This window comes from Bufo gargarizans, chromosome 2, assembly GCF_014858855.1.
Source record: "Bufo gargarizans isolate SCDJY-AF-19 chromosome 2, ASM1485885v1, whole genome shotgun sequence".
Classification (NCBI taxonomy): Eukaryota; Metazoa; Chordata; class Amphibia; order Anura; family Bufonidae; genus Bufo; species Bufo gargarizans.
In genome coordinates, this window is record NC_058081.1 from 714,874,371 (window position 1) to 714,895,820 (window position 21,450).

The following is a 21,450-nucleotide window of genomic DNA, read 5'->3' on the forward strand; positions in this document are numbered from 1 at the left end:
AATCCTCTCATGTGTGATACTGCCTGCTGAACCATGTATCTAATCCTATCATGTGTGATACTGCTGCTCTATCTAAGGCCTCATGCACACAACCATGTACCGGCCATGCTTCCTTTTTGCGTTACGGAGGCACAGACAGAAAACCCACAGAAGCACTTCCGCGGGATTCTGATCTGTGCCTCCGTTCTGCACGGCACAGTATCTTCCATATTGCGGAACCATTCAAGTTATAGCGGCCAAGATTACCATGTACCCAGAGCCTGTCTGAGTAGCTATGTATCTCAGCCCATCTTGTGTGATACTGTCTGCTAGGTTTGTGTATCCAAGCCACCATTCTCTGATTCTGTTTGATGAGCAGGCGTACCTAAACCTAACATGTCTGATACTGCATGCAGAGCCAATGTATCAAAGCCTATCATGTGTCATGCTGTCCGAATAGCTGATATATCTAACCCTATCTTACGTGATACTGTATGATGAGCAGGTGTATCTAAGCCAGCCAAGTAAATGAGCATATTTGCAAATAGTCCCAATTTTTCTGGGACAATCCTGCGGATCCACCTCTCAGAAGTGCTGTTATTTATGCAAACCCCGCTGACAAAGTGGGCATTTTATGGGGGCGTTCCCATGAGGGCTAAGGGGCGGGTCTTAATGTCCCGATTTTTTTATTTATAGTGTTGGTAAGTATGAATAGGACCGTGTTGCAGTACCGAGCATACCGTGGGCAGAAGTGTGGAGAAAACTAAACCATAGAGATGTGCAAACGCTGTTCCTGATCAGCGGAGGTTCCACAAGTCTGAAAGGTAGGGGGCTGAAAGGTATAAACTTTTATGCATAAAGACAAATAATGGGAACTCCGCTGAGAACATCATCCAGGTAGAATGTTGTAGGTCACCATATGTCTTTTGTATCACCATGGGGTGTCGGCCATGTGCTGCGATATGGCAGCAGGAGTCCCCCCCCCCTTATTGTATTATGTGCGCCAGGTGATTATTATTTATTCTGTATGTGACTTGTCTGTTTTACTTTATATTTAATCACACACAATCAAATTTTTTTCACTTAGCCTGCTTAAGCCTATTTATTCTCAAATCGTCGGATTCACGTTAAAACAGGTGGACAGGTGGTCTGATGCCAGTCGTGGCAGTTTATGATCATGGGATAACTGTTATCCTGTGGGCATTATGAGCCATGAAGCAGGGAAATAATGTACAAGACATCAGGATCGTACAACCACTTGGGGTAGTGGCGAAAAGGCTGGCATCAGTGTGATCATTCGATCTTTGTGTCTTGGCAGGAGAGGTAACTATGTTTATGAGCTTACTACTACAATGTTGGCGATAACAACGATGATTATCAAAATGATTCCCACCACCATGGCGGCGATATTCAGGTGGTAGGCAGTCTTGGAGTGCTTTGCTGCTGTGTCCGGGTCGTTCTGGTTGGAAGCATCTCGTGACTGAAATAAAAATGTAGATTGTATCAGTACTGAAATATTGTGTTATCTGTTATTCTGCTATCTATCTATCTATAAAGATGTAAAATTTAATCCCGAAGTTATTTACCAAAGTATCACACAACTTCGAACGTAACAAATTATTCCTCCGAGAAGCGCATACATTTTAATGCTGTACGGAAACAGGCCTCCGTACTGCATTAAAACAAAGTGTTTGAACGAATCGACTTTGGATCTATGATTCGAAGCTTGATTCGCTTAACACTAAATAAAATCTTTCCGTCCCATTCTGAGTTCGGGCCTCACAGGAGCTGCTTCCTCTGCTTCCACTATAGACAGGTGGGCCAATGCCCAGCGGGCCGCCCAAGCCCTCCTCATGGCCACCAGCCGGGTACATAATTTGATGTTCTTAGCAATAATTATATAAAAATATAGGAGCACTTATGCACCGGGCCAGCGGCCGCAGGTGCCCTCCTGAATTCAACTGTATCACTGTCCTCAGGACGATGATACAGTTTCATAATGTGGAGTGGGCGGCAGTATATTGTGCTGCACTACAGTATTGCTGACCCTGCCAACTCCTGTTGTCCCTGCCTTCTGTCAATTTGGACCTACCTACAATATGGGGCCATATTAACTTTTTTCCAGGGCCATTTTAAATTTCCAGTCCGCCCCTGACTATATAGCTACTGCTATCTATCTATCTATCTATCTATCTATCTATCTATCTATCTATCTATCTATCTATCTATCTAATATAAATCTGTCTATTATCTATCTATTTATCTATCTATCCCATATCTATCTATCTGTCTATCATCTATCTATCTATCTATCTATCTATCTATTGTGAGGCAGTGACAGGCCTCCTAGCTGCTAGGGGAGATTCATGGCAGGAGTTTCTGTTTCTTCCCCGTCAGTTGTCAGGTCTGAGGCAGCACCAGGGGCCACATTCAGTCTGGGATAAGACTATTTATCTATCTCATATCTATCTATTATCTATCTATCTATTATCTATCTATCTCCTATCTATATCTCCTATCTATATCTCATATCTATTTATCTATCTATCTATCTATCTATCTTATATCTATAATTTATCTATTATATATATATATATATATATATATATTAATCTATCTATCTATCTATCATCTAGTTATCTTATATCTATCTCCTATCTATTCATCTATCTATAATTTATCTATCTTTTATATATATATATATATATATATATAAAAATTAACACACCGCGGCACTTCCATAAGGTGAAAAATGTGAGATTGGGTGAATAAAGGATCTCACATTTTTCACCTTATGGAAGTGCTGCGGTGTGTTAATTTTTCTGGCTATTGGACACCGTGGTTGAGTGTCGATACCGCTGGCACCCTACATCCGCTACAAGGAGTGCTGCCCTGAACTTTCGTCTATATATATATATATATATATATATATATACAGTACAGATCAAAAGTTTGGACACACCTTCTCATTCAAAGAGTTTTCTTTATTTTCATGACTATGAAAATTGTAGATTCACACTGAAGGCATCAAAACTATGAATTAACACATGTGGAATTATATACATAACAAAAAAGTGTGAAACAACTGAAAATATGTCATATTCTAGGTTCTTCAAAGTAGCCACCTTTTGCTTTGATTACTGCTTTGCACACTCTTGGCATTCTCTTGATGAGCTTCAAGAGGTAGTCACCTGAAATGGTCTTCCAACAGTCTTGAAGGAGTTCCCAGAGATGCTTAGCACTTGTTGGCCCTTTTGCCGTCACTCTGCGGTCCAGCTCACCCCAAACCATCCCGATTGGGTTCAGGTCCGGTGACTGTGGAGGCCAGGTCATCTGGCGCAGCACCCCATCACTCTCCTTCATGGTCAAATAGCCCTTACACAGCCTGGAGGTGTGTTTGGGGTCATTGTCCTGTTGAAAAATAAATGATGGTCCAACTAAAAGCAAACCTGGTGACTCGGATGAACTTATCCTCCGCAGCAGAGGTGACTCTTGGTCTTCCTTTCCTGGGGCGGTCCGCATGTGAGCCAGTTTCTTTGTAGCGCTTGATGGTTTTTGTGACTGCACTTGGGGACACTTTCAAAGTTTTCCCAATTTTTCAGACTGACTGACCTTCATTTCTTAAAGTAATGATGGCCACTCGTTTTTCTTTACTTAGCTGCTTTTTTCTTGCCATAATACAAATTCTAACAGTCTATTCAGTAGGACTATCAGCTGTGTATCCACCTGACTTCTCCACAACGCAACTGATGGTCCCAACCCCATTTATAAGGCAAGAAATCCCACTTATTAAACCTGACAGGGCACACCTGTGAAGTGAAAACCATTTCAGGTGACTACCTCTTGAAGCTCATCAAGAGAATGCCAAGAGTGTGCAAAGCAGTAATCAAAGCAAAAGGTGGCTACTTTGAAGAAACTAGAATATGACATATTTTCAGTTGTTTCACACTTTTTTGTTATGTATATAATTCCACTTGTGTTAATTCACAGTTTTGATGCCTTCAGTGTGAATCTGCAATTTTCATAGTCATGAAAATAAAGAAAACTCTTTGAATGAGAAGGTGTGTCCAAACTTTTGGTCTGTACTGTATATATATTGTAGGAGAGTCCCCGGAATAATAATGGACGGACGATACGTGCCACCAGAGGTCCTGGCCTCGGTGGAGTAAGAACCGGATCATTGCGGTTACAGCGGCGAATGCTGCTGGCGCAGCGTGTCCGGGCCGGTTCTTACTGGGAACAGGTAAAGAGGGGGGGGGGGGGTGCCTGTTCCCCACGGCCAGCCCAGGTTTTTGGTGGAGCTGGGCCTTTAAGAACCCAGCCTGCTGATGATGGGGGTGGGGTGTGTCTTGCTGTGCTGGAGATTTCCACAGACAGAGTGAGTGCCGGTGAAGGAGAGTCTGGGCGCAGCACACATTGAAGGATAGCCCTGGGACCTGTGGTGCTACGAGCCGAAGGGGCTCTGGCCAGAGGGAGACAAAGGCAGGTAGCTTACAAGCCTGCACGACCGCTGTGGTCTGTCCAAAACAAGGTGACTCAAACCTGCTGTTTATTTCCTATGGAAGGACTTTTGTTTTATGCACTATGTGAATATGCACCTGTGTGGTCTGCACACTGCCTGTTATGCCTTTGGTGTGAATAAAGTCACGGTGTATCACAAAGACTGTCTGTGGGTGCCTCAATACTGCCGCCGCTACCGTAGCCTACCACGAGCACATCCCCACAATTGGTGGCTTGGAGCGGGCATTCCTGCAGTGAGGCAGGCCTGAAGCAAAAGTTGTGTTGGACTGCATGTCATATATCAGGCCTGCAAGTTTTTTGGTTCCTGACAAGATGGAGGAGGCCATTAAACACCTGATTCACAGTAATGTACAGCAGCAGCAAACAAACAATCTCCTAATGCAGCAGCTGGCAGCCATGCAAGAGTCGGTGCGAACATCCCTGCAAGGAGTTTCAACTGCGACAACCCCGACTGTGTCTACCGCCAGGGACAAAGTCCGATCCGCCCTGAGGAAAATGGGTCCGGGAGATGATATAGAGGCATTCCTGATGGTGTTCGAAAGAACCGCGGAGCAAGAGAGGCTGCCGTTGGAGCAGTGGGCCGAGGTGGTGGCGCCTTTTCTGGTGGGGGACGCACAAAAGGCCTATTTTGACCTCAGCCGCGATGAGGCCAAGGACTATGAGAGGCTAAAAGCTGAGGTGTTGGCCAGGTTGGGGGTAAACACCTATGTGCGAGCGCACAGGGTGTATCAGTGGGTGTTTGCCGAGTCCCGACCCGTCCGGTCACAAGCCTATGACTTACTTCACCTAGTAAAAAAATGGCTTAGCCTGAAATATTGAGCACTTCTCAGATGGTTGAAAGGGTCGTGGTCGACAGGTTCGTGCGTACCCTCCCGAGAGCCATACAGCGCTGGGTGGGACAAGGCGATCCAGGCAACCTGGAACAACTGGTTAGCCTGGTGGAGAGGTATATGGCCACTCAGGATTTGGTGCGGGACTCAGCGGTACTACCGAAGTCACGTCAGCCCCCGTTGCCGACCCGGGATCCTGAAAAAGGGATCCCACCACATAAGGAGGGGAGTGGATCTCCAGTTCGTGGGAGGAATACCCTGGGGAGGAGGGAGGCTGCGAGGATCAGATGTTGGCATTGTCAGGACTGGGGACATGTGGCATCCAACTGCCCTAGGGCGTCCGAACCCATGGACTGCGGGTTCGCTCGCCGGTCCTCTTTTTATGCCCAACCGGTGTATATAGCTGACCCCCTGCTGGCGGCGGACACCCCTCCGCTGTGTGATGTCGTTGTTAATGGACACTCCGTGCAGGCCCTGCTGGACTCTGGGAGCCTGGTAACTCTGGTCCATGAGTCGCTGGTAACGGAAAAACTCCCAGAAAGGCGAACCCTTACCATTGTCTGTATACATGGGGATCGCAGGGAGTATCCCACCACTAAGGTTACCCTGGCAGTGTGTGGAAAGGAGGTACCACATGTCGTCGGGGTGGGGAGACGGCTCCCTTATGCCGCAATATTGGGGAGGGACTTTCCCCTGTTCTGGACTTTGTGGAGGAACGGGTTGCCTACCTGTGGGGAAGGAAAATGTCCAGGTCCCGAGCCCGAGGACCCCGAGGCAGGGGCCCCAGCTGTAGGGGTCACCGTAGGGGAGGTAGAGTGTAACCCTGACCGGTTTCCCCTAGAAGTATTGGCGGGTGAGACAGTAGAAAGTCCGTCCGTCCTGGATCTGGAGGTACCCCGAGAAACCTTCGGGACCGCACAGCTCCAGGATTCGACGTTATTGAGGACCGATTAGGGGTCGTGTTGCCGATCGTCCGTGAGCACATGGAAGCGGCACAACTGGCCCAGAGTCGGGTATATAACCGAACCGCCCGGGTAAGGACATTTCACCCGGGTGACCGAGTTCTTGTACTCGTGCCCACGGTCGAGAGTAAATTCTTGGCCCGGTGGCAAGGACCCTATGAAGTTAAGGAGAAAGTGGGCCCAGTTGATTACAGGATATACCAGCCAGGGCGGCGGAAGCCCGAACAGGTATATCATGTGAATCTACTAAAGCCTTGGAGAGACAGAGAGAATTTGTTTGGAGACAGCCCGCCCTCTGTCGGGACGTCAGGGAGTGTCCCGGGGTCACCAGGTGTTCCGGAGAGCGCCGCTGGGGTGACGATAGGGGACGGACTGTCGACCAAACAAGCCCAAGAGGTGAGAGAATTTGTTAGTCGGAATAGGGACGTATTCTCTGACCTTCCTGGACGTACCACCTTGATCGAGCATGACATTGTCACCGAGCCCCGGGTGAAAGTCCGCCTAAGACCATATCCGAGTACCGGAGGCTCGGCGACAGGCCATTTCGCAGGAGGTAAGATCGATGCTACGTCTAGGGGTCATAGAAGAGTCAAAGAGCGAGTGGGCTAGCCCGATTGTCCTTATTCCCAAACCGGATGGTTCATTACGGTTCTGTAATGATTTTAGGAAATTGAATGAGGTATCAAAATTTGACGCCTATCCCATGCCTCGGGTAGACGAGTTGATAGAGCGGCTGGGAAAAGCCCGGTATTTTTCGATCCTAGATCTCACGAAGGGCTACTGGCAGGTACCTCTGACGGAGGCAGCAAAGGAGAAGACGGCCTTTGTCACCCCGGAGGGGCTTTTTCAGTATAGGGTGTTGCCTTTTGGGTTGCATGGCGCTCCGGCTACGTTCCAGCGTCTGATGGATGTCGTCCTCAAGCCCCATCACCAGTATACCTCCGCGTATCTGGATGATATAGTCGTGTTTAGCCCAGACTGGGAGGGTCATTTGTCAAAACTTCAGGCAGTGATAGATTCTCTAAGGAAGGCGGGGTTAACTGCCAACCCAAAAAAATGCTCGGTGGGACTAGAGGAAGCTCGCTATTTGGGATATGTGATTGGACGCGGAGTCATTAGGCCCCAAGTGAATAAAGTTGAAGCAATCCGGAATTGGCCCAGGCCTCGTACGTCCAAGCAAGTACGGTCATTTTTGGGCCTGATTGGGTACTACATGAGGTTCATTCCCCATTTTGCCACCTTGGCAGCCCCGTTAACCGGCCTCTTGAAGGGTAGAAAGTCGGTGATGGTTCGCTGGGGGGAGCAGGAGGAGGAGGCGTTCTCCCGTTTGAAGTCGGCCCTATGTGAGTCCCCAGTTCTGGTGACGCCCGACTTCAAGCGGGAGTTTGTAGTTCAAACAGATGCCTCGGGAGTAGGACTAGGGGCTGTGCTTTCCCAAGAGCTCAACGGGGAAGAGCACCCCGTGGTTTTTCTAAGCCGCAAGCTTACCCCAGCAGAAACCCGATATAGCATTGTGGAGAGAGAGTGCCTCGCCATCAAGTGGGCACTCGAGTCTCTCAGATATTACCTTCTGGGGAGAAGGTTCCGTCTGGTGACCGACCACTCCCCTCTCCAGTGGATGAGTCGGGCTAAGGAGGGGAGCGCTCGGGTTACCAGGTGGTTCTTGTCCCTCCAGAACTTTAAGTTCACTGTTGAGCACAGGGCCGGCCGCTTACAGGGGAACGCAGATGCCCTGTCCCGGGTACACTGCTGTGCATGTGTTCACCCCCTCAGGCTTGAACAGTATGTTCAAGCCCTCAGGGGTGAACAAAGGGGGGGGATATGTAGGAGAGTCCCCGGAATAATAATGGACGGACGATACGTGCCACCAGAGGTCCTGGCCTCGGTGGAGTAAGAACCGGATCATTGCGGTTACAGCGGCGAATGCTGCTGGCGCAGCGTGTCCGGGCCGGTTCTTACTGGGAACAGGTAAAGAGGGGGGGGGGGGCCTGTTCCCCACGGCCAGCCCAGGTTTTTGGTGGAGCTGGGCCTTTAAGAACCCAGCCTGCTGATGATGGGGGTGGGGTGTGTCTTGCTGTGCTGGAGATTTCCACAGACAGAGTGAGTGCTGGTGAAGGAGAGTCTGGGCGCAGCACACATTGAAGGATAGCCCTGGGACCTGTGGTGCTACGAGCCGAAGGGGCTCTGGCCTGAGGGAGACAAAGGCAGGTAGCTTACAAGCCTGCACGACCGCTGTGGTCTGTCCAAAACAAGGTGACTCAAACCTGCTGTTTATTTCCTATGGAAGGACTTTTGTTTTATGCACTATGTGAATATGCACCTGTGTGGTCTGCACACTGCCTGTTATGCCTTTGGTGTGAATAAAGTCACGGTGTATCACAAAGACTGTCTGTGATTGCCTCAATACTGCCGCCGCTACCGTAGCCTACCACGAGCACATCCCCACAATATATTAATCTATCTATCTATCTATCTATCTATGTATTCCTCCTTCTTGTCTGATAATTAGAATGCTTTTCCTGAGTGACCAATCACAGAGAGATTAGGAAGATTTATGTGATTGCTCCGGGTCATGTTCTGTGGGGCCGGATGCTGTTTAACTGGAATATTATTATTATGTTTATTTCTTTTTTTTATAGACATGAATAAAAAAAAGCAGGATGGGACTGAGAAGAATAACATGAGGACGAATCAGACTATAAATCAGGGGGGTCGTGTTAATTGCTAAATCCCGCAGGCTGCCTGGAAGTTGTTGGCATGGAGTATAGGATTTTGTAAACCCCAGAGGGCTCTGGCCTAACACCACACCAAAAATGCGTATTTTTCTAAAATGTAATGTCAGATGAAAACAGAATATTTCCTACCACCAATTCCAATGCTCTGAGGGTTGATGGCGTTGCTTGTCACCCTCCTTATCATGTGTCACTGTCATCACTGGGCTGAAATATAGCATTGCCTTGAGAGTGCAAAACATTTTCACTTTGGAGGAGTGGCCAGGGTGTTTAGGGTGGGGCTTAAAGGAATTGTCTGGTTTAGAAAGTCAATTTTCAAACACCCTTGGGCTGTTTAAGTTAATACAGAGAAGTCCCCAGTCCAGGACCCCCATGGTAGTTTATTACAAGCGCAATCCATTGATGGCAATGGTCACCATGTAATTCTTCCTTTTCCCTGTGGAGGCGCTGTAGGGAAATGGGACACTTTAAATATATCAGCTGAATGCTGGGGGTCTGTTAGACTCCCTCTGATCAGCTTAGGAATTGACAACCTCTCTGGGTTCCACAGTTGCCCACACAGTATTATACCTTGCCCACATAGCATCTCTTGGCTGTTAAAGGGGCTGTCCGCTATGCCCGGTCCCCTACAGTATCAGGTCATGTTTAACTAGTCCTGCTTAGCCCCCCATTAGCAGAAGCTCGGAGTTGTGACCATTGCTGCTCATAGTATTCCAGGACCCCTGCGTGCCCGCAGAGAGCAACGCATAACTGCCCTGTAGCCATCCTGTCTGACAATGAGCCTTGGTGTTTAACGCCCCCAGACTCCATCATTGTTACCATCATTTGTTTAATAAAGGTCATTCTGCCTTAAAAAAAATCCACCTTAAGAAATCATAATTTTGATTAGTTTCTTGGTGATCTATGGGAGCCACAGGCAGTATCCAAGAAAGCAATGTGAATCATTACCGATAATTGTATCTATTATCTATCTATCTATCTATCTATCTATCTATCTATCTATCTATCTATGTCTCTATCTAATATCTATCTGTCTATTATCTATCTACTATATAATATCTATCTATCTACTATATAATATCTATATATCTATCTATTTTTCTACTATTTAATATCTAGCTATCTATTATCTATCTATCTATCTATCTATCGATCTACTATATACTATCTATCTTTCTACTATATAATATCTATCTATCTATCTATCGATCTACTATATACTATCTATCTATTATCTATCTCTCTATCTATCATCTCTATCTATCTATCTATCTATCTATCTACTATATAATATCTATCTATCTATCTATATCTATCTATCTATCTCTCTATCTATCATCTATATCTATCTATCTATCTATCTATCTATCTTTTGATCTACTATCTATCTATCTATCTATCTATCTATCTATCTATCTATCTATGTCTATCTATCTATCTATCTATCTATCTCCTATCTATCTATCTATCTATCTATCTATCTTTTGATCTACTATATACTATCTATCTATCTATCTATCTATCTATCTATCTATCTATCTATCTATCTATCTATCTATCTATCTATCTTTGCTATTTAGACATTCAGGGCTACATTATTAATTATATTAGGCAATTGCATAACTAACAATTCCTGATTGCAGCCCGGTGACTTTGACAGGACAGCATTAAAGGGGTTTTCCAGGCTTTTAATACTGATGATCATCAATATTGGATCAGCGAGGTTCCGGCGCCCCCGCTGATCGGCTGAGTCTCAGGCGCGCGCAGTGCACACGTGCTGTCTCCCTTCTCTCTTCCTGCGTGCCATAGACATAGCAGCAGAGAGCCGTCTCCTCTTACAGCTGATCGGCGCAGGTGTCGGGGGTCAGACACCCGCTGATCCGATATTGATGATGACCTATCCTGAGGATAGGTAATCAATATTAAAGGCCCGGACAACCCCTTTAGGCTAGGGCTACACGATGACCTGTGTCGCGAGACATTGATGTCGCACCATTGTTGCGCGACAATTTTTCTATGGTCTATGGTGTCGCACTGCCACATGTGACATGCTGCGACTGCCATCTTGGATGGATTTTTTGCTACTGTTGTGTCTCAGTCGCAACATTGGTGCAACATCAGTGTCGTCGTGTAGCCCTAGCCTAAATGAAACTGGAATTTCTATGCAGGCTGATGACCAGTCCTGATTTTTTTTAAAGTCCATTGTATTAGGCAATAGAGTAAAATTTTAACTAGGGCTCATGCGTGCGGCCGTAGCCGTGTTTGTGGTCTGCAAAAAGCACAGATACCAGATGTGTGTGTTCCGCATTTTGAGGAACGGCACGTCCTGCCCTCTGTTGAGCAGTTCTATCCTTGTCTGTAAAACAGGCAAGAATAGGACATGTGACGCGGGGCGGACATACGGATGTGGACAAGACACGGGTGTGCCGTCCACCTCTTTTGCGGCTCCATTGAAGTGAATGGGTCCACATCCGACATGCAAAAAATGTGGATCAGATGCTGACAAAAACTACGGTCATGTGCATGAGCCCTTAAAGGGGCCAGAGGCTTAGCTGGCGACTTTGGACATGAGTGGGCGTTGCGAGTCCTGGGTGCCATGGCCGTCACCAACAAGCCACTCAGGAGTTTCTTTACCCTAGCTACGCCTCAGCTGTACCGGGGCTATCTCACAAAGCAGGAGATTCTGCTACTCGTACCTTCAGCGAGAAGATGAGGGCGGCCAACCCAAGGGGGCAGAAGCAGAAGAGCATGCTTACGATGGATAACGACAAGTAATCCTTCTGTCTTGTGATGGCCATGGTCGTGACAAAGTGTCAGAGCTGTCACCGAGGGTTCCTCCAGCTGCGCAGTGACGCTTGCACCATGATGTGAGAACATTTTTACCAGCAGGAAGGTGGGGTCTGTGACCCGAGGGTGGACTCATCTAACTTCCCCAAAGTAACAGGTTTTAGGATAACGTCCCCAAAATTTGGTAACATATGACATATTTCCCCACTAGGACTGGCATTGTAGCATTCCCCTATTTTACTAGTATGTTAGGCAATCGCATGTCAAGCAATTCCTTAAATGATTCTATTATGGGTGGGGTAGATGAGAAGAGATCAGATCCCCCTCAGCTTCCCTGCGTCAGTGTCTGCTTCTCCATGAACAGAATGCAGGCTGCCATAAACAGCAGCCGTACTCTGCTGATGGGATCACAAGATCACGATTGATCTCCTGGCAGTATCCTCGCTGTGTTAGGCCTCTGAAAGCAGTGATTCTAATAACGGAAATAAGCGCTTGTTCACATCCACGTTATGTATTCCGTTATGCCTTTCGGTTATAACATGGTTATAACAGAATCCATCAGACGGAAATTAAAACGGAAACATTTAGAGGCATTCCGTTTTGATCCGTCATAGTAGAAGTATATGCGTGAGCCTAACGGATCCGTCTGGTTTCCTGTCGACAGAACTTTGTTTTCCGTCCAGCATAATGGCAACCAGATGGATCCGTTAGGCTCGCGCATATACTTCTATTATAACGGATCAAAACGGAATGCCTCTAAATGTTTCCGTTTTAATTTCCGTCTTATGGATTCCGTTATTTCCCGTTATAACCGAAAGGCATAACGGAATACATAACGGTGATGTGAACAAGCCCTAACTTGGGGAATTGCTGCTCATGCAATTGTCTAAGATACTGTATAGCGATAGATTCTCCTTTCAAGTACTGCCGGTGTTAAGGGAAATATTAATTATTGATATTTTGGGTAATCTCAATAATTAATATTCATAAATAGGCTAATTATACCTTAAAAGAAACTTTCTGTTGCCTTACCTATTTACTGAACTATATGCGACTATTGCTGCTACTACGGCGGCGACTATAAACGACTATACACTGCGTTATGAACAATAAAGTATATTTATTACACACAATTACACATTTACAGTCTACTAATACGCTATATCCATATATATTTATAGATCACACCACAGTACAGTAATACAACACTACAACACAGCAATATAATATTACACCTAACTACACTACACAGTACAATAATTTATACAATTCCAGCCCAAAAATCTACCTATATAACACACTTACATACACACAAATATCAGCAGCCCACCCTCCTGGCACTATATTGTCAACATGGGGATACTAATGGGTAAACTGTTGGGATTAGCCCAGTAAAGGGTTAATACTGGGCTATTTCATGGGGAACAGAGGTGTAGGGGTAAATGAGCAGGGTATAATGCAGTGGGTGGTGGCAGTGGGATATGGAGTTAGGACGTTGGTGGTACAGGGAGGAAAAGGGGTAAATGCAGGATGGAATAAGGGGTCAAATGCGCTGGCGGTATGATGGGGATGAGGATACTAAGCCAAGAATGCTCGTTGTCCAGGGGTTAATTCCTGCTTGTATATGCTCGTCTCTCTGGGGGATAATCCTCTCTTGTATGTGGCTGCACAGCTCAATTGAAGAGCGCAGTGCCGCCGGACTATTTAAATCTGTCGGCGCTTGCTCCGTGCAGCCAGCGCAGCGGCAAGCGCACGCGCCGCAGGCAAGGACACGTGGGCCGGCACGGCGATATGACATCGCGCTCCCTGCACGCGCCTTTCAGGGATGTGCAGCCGAGATCTCTTTGATCCTCCTGCCTGTGAAGCCCCTGCAAATCCCAGGTGCTGTAATTATATGCAACAAACAGAGGGAGGGGAACATTTCCACCTCCTGCAGGAGCTGGAATGCAGGAGGAGGCTGGGGGGGGGGGGGGGGGGCGGGTGCACCGTGGCTGGGGCAAAGATTTGGCCACATTTAGGCATATATATCCATATAGATGCTTGGGGCACATCCATATGTGTATATACACTTAGTATAAACCTGGGCATACATGGGCAGCTATAAGCCCACATACCTATATATATATATTATATACATAGACATGCATGCCGACAAAGGAGTATACGTACATCTCTATGTATATACACACCACCTGGACAGACCTACGTAAAAGGGCTAATATATATGTATATATTTGAGGGCACATATACATATATATTTAAATCTAACACTTCCCTCTACAGCCGGCGTGATAGGAACAAGTAATGAAAGAGTTAATATGGCTAGAGATCATCACGGGTGGTGGATTGGCACGGTGCGGTGAGGCTTTGGTGTGGACGTGAGCAGGGGTGCACCTAGCCTTTCTGCTGCCTGAAAAAAAAACTGAAGCAGCGCCCCCTTCATGCCAATTTCTTAACCTAACCGCTTCCCTCCAGCTCTACTGTTAAAGACATACTTGGAAAACATTACATACAGCGCTACAAAACACACAGGGTAACACAGCGCCACATACTGTGCCCACTGTGCTTCCCAATACTATACTGTAGAAACAGATAAAACCCCTTCTTCTGCCTCCCTCTTGCCTCTACCTGGTGCTGCCTGCGGCAATCGCCCCACCTCGCCTCATTGGTGGTGCACCCCTGGACGTGAGGCCATAGTGATTTCATTGGTGTCAGTAGTCAGAACAATGTTTCGATGGAGTTGTGTGTCGCAAAGTTTTAACGTACAAACTTTTACAAAATATCAGACGGTAAAGGAGTCTTTTGGAACGTCCTTGTGATGCAAGGAAGGTGACATCTGTCAGTGCAGTAAGCCTCATGGTGAAATCGCAGAATTCCGCAAATTTACTTTACCAATGACAGACCAGTAACAGCATTACGGTGCCCACATAATACTGCCATACAAACTCTACAGAAAACTGTCGTGCATTAGCCATATCACACTAATACCTTGCCCATATACCCTGATCACCTAGAATAGGGATCAGCAACCTCCGCCACTCCAGCTGTTTTGAAAGTACGACTCCCGGGGATCGGGTCTTGTTTTTCCAGAACATCCCACAGAGGACGATTTGGATTGAGATCTGGAGAATTTGGAGACAAGTCATCACCTTGATCTCCTAGTCATGTTCCTCATTCGTGGATAGTTTTTGCAGTGTGATCGGGGCATTCTCCTGCTGAATGAGGCCACTGCCATTAGAGGGCACCACTGCCCATGAAGGGGTAAGAGAGGTGGTATGTGTCACATCTACATGATGCCAGGACACAAGGCTCCAGAGAGAGCATCACACAGCCTCCGCCAGGTTGTCTTCTTCTTCCATCTCCTCCCCAGGTAACTGACATGATGTAACGTGATTCTTCAAAAGAAGGTCACCTTCTTCCATTGCTCCATCGCCAAGTTCTGATGCTTACACGCCCCTTAAAGTGGTTTTCCGAGATGTTAATACTGATACTTCTTTCCTAACTGAGGTCCTTCTCCTTCATTTTCCTTTGTAAAAACTGAACAGAAGTATTCATTGAGGCAGTCAGCTAGTTCTTTATCTTCTTCCATATACCTTCCTTCTTTTGTTTTTAATTTGGTAATTCCTTGTTTTAGTTTCTTTTTTTAATTTATGTATCTGAAGAATGCCTTATCGCCTTTTTTCCCTGACTGAGCTAATTTCTCTTCTGCCTGAGCTTTAGAAGCTCTTATAACTTGTTTGGCCTCTCTCTGCCTAATCTTATAAATTTGCCTGTCATCCTCGTGTTTATTTTTTATTTTTTATAATTCCTAAATGCTATCTTTTTGTTTTTAATGATTTTGGCCACTTCTGCTGAGTACCACACTGGTCTCTTCCTTTTTTTGCTTTTACTGACAAGCCTAATGCAATTTTCTGTTGCCTTCAATAGTGCCACTTTTAAGTAGTCCCATTTCTCCTAGACTCCAATGAAACTGTTCCAGTCTGATAGGGACTCGTATACCACTAATCTAATTTTAGAAAAGTCAGTTTTTCTAAAATCTAAAACTTTTGTTTTTGTGTGGTGTAACTCAGTCACTGTACTTATAGTAAACCACACTGACTGGTGATCACTAGATCCCAAGCTTTCCCCTACTGTAATATCAGATACCAAATTCCCATTTGTGAATACTAAATCTAAAATGGCCTCCTTCCGGGTTGGCTCCTCCACTACTTGCTGTAGAGATAATCCCAGTAGGGAATTTAGAATATCTGTACTCCTGGCAGAACTAGCTATTTTGGTTTTCCAGTTTACATCTGGAAGATTGAAGTCTCCCATAATGATAACTTCCCCCTTCAATGTCATTTTAGCTATTTCCTTAACTAGTAGATCATCTAATTCTTTGACTTGGCTAGGTGGTCTATATATCACACCTACACGAGTTACCTTATGATTATCAAGCTGCAAGGTAACCCAAACTGACTCTAAATTGTTCTCGCTAACTTGTATCAAATTAGATTTTATGCTATCTTTCACATACAGGGCCACCCCTCCCCCTTCTTGCCTTCTCTATCTTTCCTGTATAGAGAGAACCCTGGTATTGATATATCCCAGTCATTACTCCCCTAGAACCACGTCTCAGTAACAGCCTCTACATCTATATTCTCAGATGCCATTATAGCCTCAAGTTCATTGATCTTATTCCCTAGACTGTGAGCATTTGTAGATAAGACTCTGAGCTTGTCATTTCTTAACCTTTGTGCTACTGGCCTCTTCTGGCAATGTTCCGGGGGGCAGTCGGACTGCTGGATTATCACTCTTTTGCCCCCCTTTCCTAGTTTAAATGCTTCTTAGCAAATACTTGGAACTGTTCACCGAGGACATTCGTTTCCTCGAGAGAAAGATGCAAACCATCTTTCTTGTACAGTTCTTTTCCATTCCAACAAGAGCTAACATGAGACACAAAGCCAAACCCTTGGTTCAGACACCATTTACCAAGCCATACATTGAATCCCTTAATGCGCATCTTCCTGTCATGCTGAAGGTTATGCACAGGCAAAACTGCAGAGAATGAAACTGTTGATGCAACCTCCCGTATATCCTTTCCAAGTGTGTGAAAAGCTTCTTTCACCTTTAAAACCTCATTGCAAGCCAGATCGTTTGTCCCAAGATGGAGAATAACATCCACTTCCCTTTCCTGCTTTGCTTTCCTAACAATATTAAGGATCCGTCGTCTATCCGTGCTAGCGGTAGCACCAGGGAGACATCTCACAACACCATTCTCCTAATGCATTCTGAATGGAGAGCATTCCGTTCAGGATGCATCAGTTCAGTCTCTTTTACGTTTTTTGGCCGGAGAAAATACTGCAGCATGCTGCAGTTTTCTCTCCGGCCAAAAATCCTGAGCACTTGCCTGAATGCCGGATCCGGCATTAATTTCAATTGAAATGTATTCGTGCCGGACCCGGCATTAAGTGTTCTGTCAAAACTGATCCGGTTTTCTGGTCTGCACATGCGCAGACCTTTAAAAATGCAAAAATAAATAAAAATACCGGATCCGTTTTTCCAGATGACACCGGAGAGACGGATCTCGTATTTCAATGCATTTGTCAGATGGATCCGCATCCGGATCCGTTTGACAAATGCCATCCGTTTAATATATCCCATCCCTTAAAGGGCATCTGTCAGCAATTTTGTCCCTATGACACTGGCTGACCTGTTACATGTGTGCTTGGCAGCTGAAGGCGCCTGTGTTGGTCCCATGTCCTGTTTTGGGTTAAATGTGCCCGCATTACTGAGAAAAATGAAGCTTTACTATTTAGAAATGAGCCTCTAGGAGCAACAGGGGCGTTGCCATTACACCTAGAGGCTCTGCTCTCTCTGCAACTGCCGCACCCTCTCTACTTTAATTGCCAGGGTCATGTTGTGAAAATATAATGCCTGGCCCTGACATCAAAGTGCAGAGGGCGCAGCAGTTGCAGAGAGAGCAGAGCCTCTAGGTGTAACGGCAACACCCCCGTTGCTCCTAGAGGCTCATTTGCATATATTAAAACATCATTTTTCTCAGCAATGCGGGCACATAGGAACACGTCAGCCAGCTTGATAGGTACAAATCTGCTGATAGATGCCCTTTAACAAGAGTCATTGTCACTTGATAACCAATGCTTTTCACTTCATCTGGCAGGTGCATTATATAAGTACTGTACCTATATGATGCTACCATGCAGAGAGTCTTCCTAATACTACAAATGCATTACCACTAGGGATGAGCGAACCCGAACTGTATAGTTCGGGTTCGTACCGAATTTTGGGGTGTTCGTGACACGGACCCGAACATTTTCGTAAAAGTCCGGGTTCGGGTTCGGTGTTCGTCGCTTTCTTGGCGCTTTTTGAAAGGCTGCGAAGCAGCCAATCAACAAGCGTCATACTACTTGCCCCAAGAGGCCGTCACAGCCATGCCTACTATTGGCATGGCTGTGATTGGCCAGAGCACCATGTGACCCAGCCTCTATTTAAGCTGGAGTCACAAAGCGCCGCCCGTCACTCTGCTCTGACCAGTGTAGGGAGAGGTTGCAGCTGCGACGTTAGGGCGAGATTAGGCAGTGATTAACTCCTCCAAAAGACTTCATTCAGAGATCGATCTGCAGCTGTGGATGATTGAACTGCTGCTATTAAATTGCTCACTGTTTTTAGGCTGCCCAGAGCGTTTTTCAGTCACTTTTTTCTGGGGTGATCGGCGGCCATTTTGTGTCTTGTGGTGTGCCAGCACAAGCTGCCACCAAGTGCATTTAACCCTCAATGGTGTGGTTGTTTTTTGGCTAAATCCTACATCAGGGTCAAGCTGTCACACCAAGTGCATTTAACCAGCAATAGTGTGTTTTTTTTTTTGGCCATATACTACATCAGGGGCAAGCTGTCACCAAGTGCATTTAACCCTCAATGGTGTGGTTGTTTTTTGGCTAAATCCTACATCAGGGTCAAGCTGTCACACCAAGTGCATTTAACCATCAATAGTCTGGTTATTTTTTGGCCATATACTACATCAGGGGCAAGCTGCGCCCGTCACCAAGTGCATTTAACCCTCAATGGTGTGGTTGTTTTTTGGCTAAATCCTACATCAGGGTCAAGCTGTCACACCAAGTGCATTTAACCATCAATAGTCTGGTTATTTTTTGGCCATATACTACATCAGGGGCAAGCTGTCACCAAGTGCATTTAACCCTCAATGGTGTGGTTGTTTTTTGGCTAAATCCTACATCAGGGTCAAGCTGTCACACCAAGTGCATTTAACCATCAATAGTCTGGTTATTTTTTGGCCATATACTACATCAGGGGCAAGCTGCGCCTGTCACCAAGTGCATTTAACCCTCAATAGTGTGGTTGGTCAAGCTGTCACACCAAGTGCATTTAACCATCAATAGTGTGGTTATTTTTGGCCATATCCCAGTCTAATTCTGTCAGTAAACGTATACCTGTCACCCAGCGCCTAAATAATAGGCCTCAAATTTATATCCAGCTAAATCTGTCGTTACTGCTGTGGCTGGTCAAGTTATTTAGTGTCCGTCAAAGCACAGTTTTTGTTCTGGGTTGAAATACAATTCCCAATTTAGCAATTTCCTAATTTAGTGGTTTCTGCTGTATCAGGCCTACTTTAAATTTATCCCTAAAAGGGTATATTAGATTCAAGGTGCACATAGGGTCATTCTGAATAACTTCACACACACGCTACTGTGCATTTCCAAGTCTAATTCTGTCAGTAAACCTATACCTGTCACCCAGCGCCTAAATAATAGGCCTCAAATTTATATCCAGCTAAATCTGTCGTTACTTCTGTGGCTGGTCAAGTGATTTAGTGTCCGTCAAAGCACAATTTTTGTTCTGGGTTGAAATACAATTCCCAATTTAGCAATTTCCTAAATTAGTGGTTTCTGCTGTATCAGGCCTACTTTAAATTTATCCCTAAAAGGGTATTTTAGATTCAAGGTGCAGATAGGGTCATTCTCAATAACTTCACACACACGCTACTGTGCATATCCCAGTCTAATTCTGTCATGTAAACGTATACCTGTCACCCAGTGCCTAAATAATAGGCCTCAAATTTATAGTCAGCTAAACCTGTGGTTACTGCTGTGCCTGTATTAGTGTAATACGGTACCTAAATAGATAGCCAGATAGTGTTAGGTGTCTTTAAAAAAAGGCCTGAATTTGAATTCAATACATTGGGTCAAATAATATTTTTGTTGTTGTGGTGAACGATAACAATGAGGAAAACATCTAGTAAGGGACGCGGACATGGTCGTGGTGGTGTTAGTGGACCCTCTGGTGCTGGGAGAGGACGTGGCCGTTCTGCCACAGCCACACGTCCTAGTGTACCAACTACCTCAGGTCCCAGTAGCCGCCAGAATTTACAGCGATATTTGGTGGGGCCCAATGCCGTTCTAAGGATGGTAAGGCCTGAGCAGGTACAGGCATTAGTCAATTGGGTGGCCGACAGTGGATCCAGCACGTTCACATTATCTCCCACCCAGTCTTCTGCAGAAAGCGCACAGATGCCGCCTGAAAACCAAGCCCATCAGTCTGTCACATCACCCCCATGCATACCAGGGAAACTGTCTGAGCCTCAAGTTATGCAGCAGCCTCTTATGCTGTTTGAAGACTCCGCTGGCAGGGTTTCCCAAGGGCATCCACCCAGCCCTTCCCCAGCGGTGAAAGACATAGAATGCACTGACGCATAACCACTTATGTTTCCTGATGATGAGGACATAGGGAATACCACCTCAGCAAGTCTCTGATGATGACGAAACACAGGTGCCAACTGCTGCGTCTTTCTGCAGTGTGCAGACTGAACAGGAGGTCAGGGATCAAGACTGGGTGGAAGACGATGCAGGGGACGATGAGGTCCTAGACCCCACATGGAATGAAGGTCGTGCCACTGACTTTCACAGTTCGGAGGAAGAGGCAGTGGTGAGACCGAGCCAACAGCGTAGCAAAAGAGGGAGCAGTGGGCAAAAGCAGAACACCCGCCGCCAAGAGACTCCGCCTGCTACTGACCACCGCCATCTGGGACCGAGCACCCCAAAGGCAGCTTCAAGGAGTTCCCTGGCATGGCACTTCTTCAAACAATGTGCTGACGACAAGACCCGAGTGGTTTGCACGCTGTGCCATCAGAGCCTGAAGCGAGGCATTAACGTTCTGAACCTTAGCACAACCTGCATGACCAGGCACCTGCATGCAAAGCATGAACTGCAGTGGAGTAAACACCTTAAAACCAAGGAAGTCACTCAGGCTCCCCCTGCTACCTCTTCTGTCTGCTGCTGCCGCCTCGGCCTCTTCTGCTGCTACCGCCTTGGCCTCTTCTGCTGCTGCCGCCTCGGCCTCTTCCTCCACCTCTGGAGGAACATTGGCACCTGCCACCCAGCAAACAGGGGATGTACCACCAACACCACCACCTCCGTCACCAAGCATCTCAACCATGTCACACGGCAGCATTCAGCTCTCCATCTCACAAACATTTGAGAGAAAGCGTAAATTCCCACCTAGCCACCCTCGATCCCTGGCCCTGAATGCCAGCATTTCTAAACTACTGGCCTATGAAATGCTGTCATTTAGGCTGGTGGACACAGACAGCTTCAAACAGCTCATGTCGCTTGCTGTTCCCACAGT

General features: G+C 46.2%; 1 protein-coding gene across 1 annotated transcript; it reads right to left on the bottom strand.

The window, feature by feature from the left end:
• Positions 1-1,052: 1,052 nt before the first annotated feature.
• Positions 1,053-11,885, bottom strand: LOC122927098 (dispanin subfamily A member 2b-like). The gene is made up of 2 exons (XM_044278679.1): positions 11,721-11,885; positions 1,053-1,459 (listed from the first exon to the last, which is right to left on the bottom strand). The coding sequence occupies exons 1-2, from the start codon at positions 11,820-11,822 to the stop codon at positions 1,313-1,315; spliced, it is 249 nt and encodes an 82-aa protein (XP_044134614.1). The 5' UTR covers positions 11,823-11,885; the 3' UTR covers positions 1,053-1,312.
• Between the last annotated feature and the right edge of the window lie 9,565 nt (positions 11,886-21,450).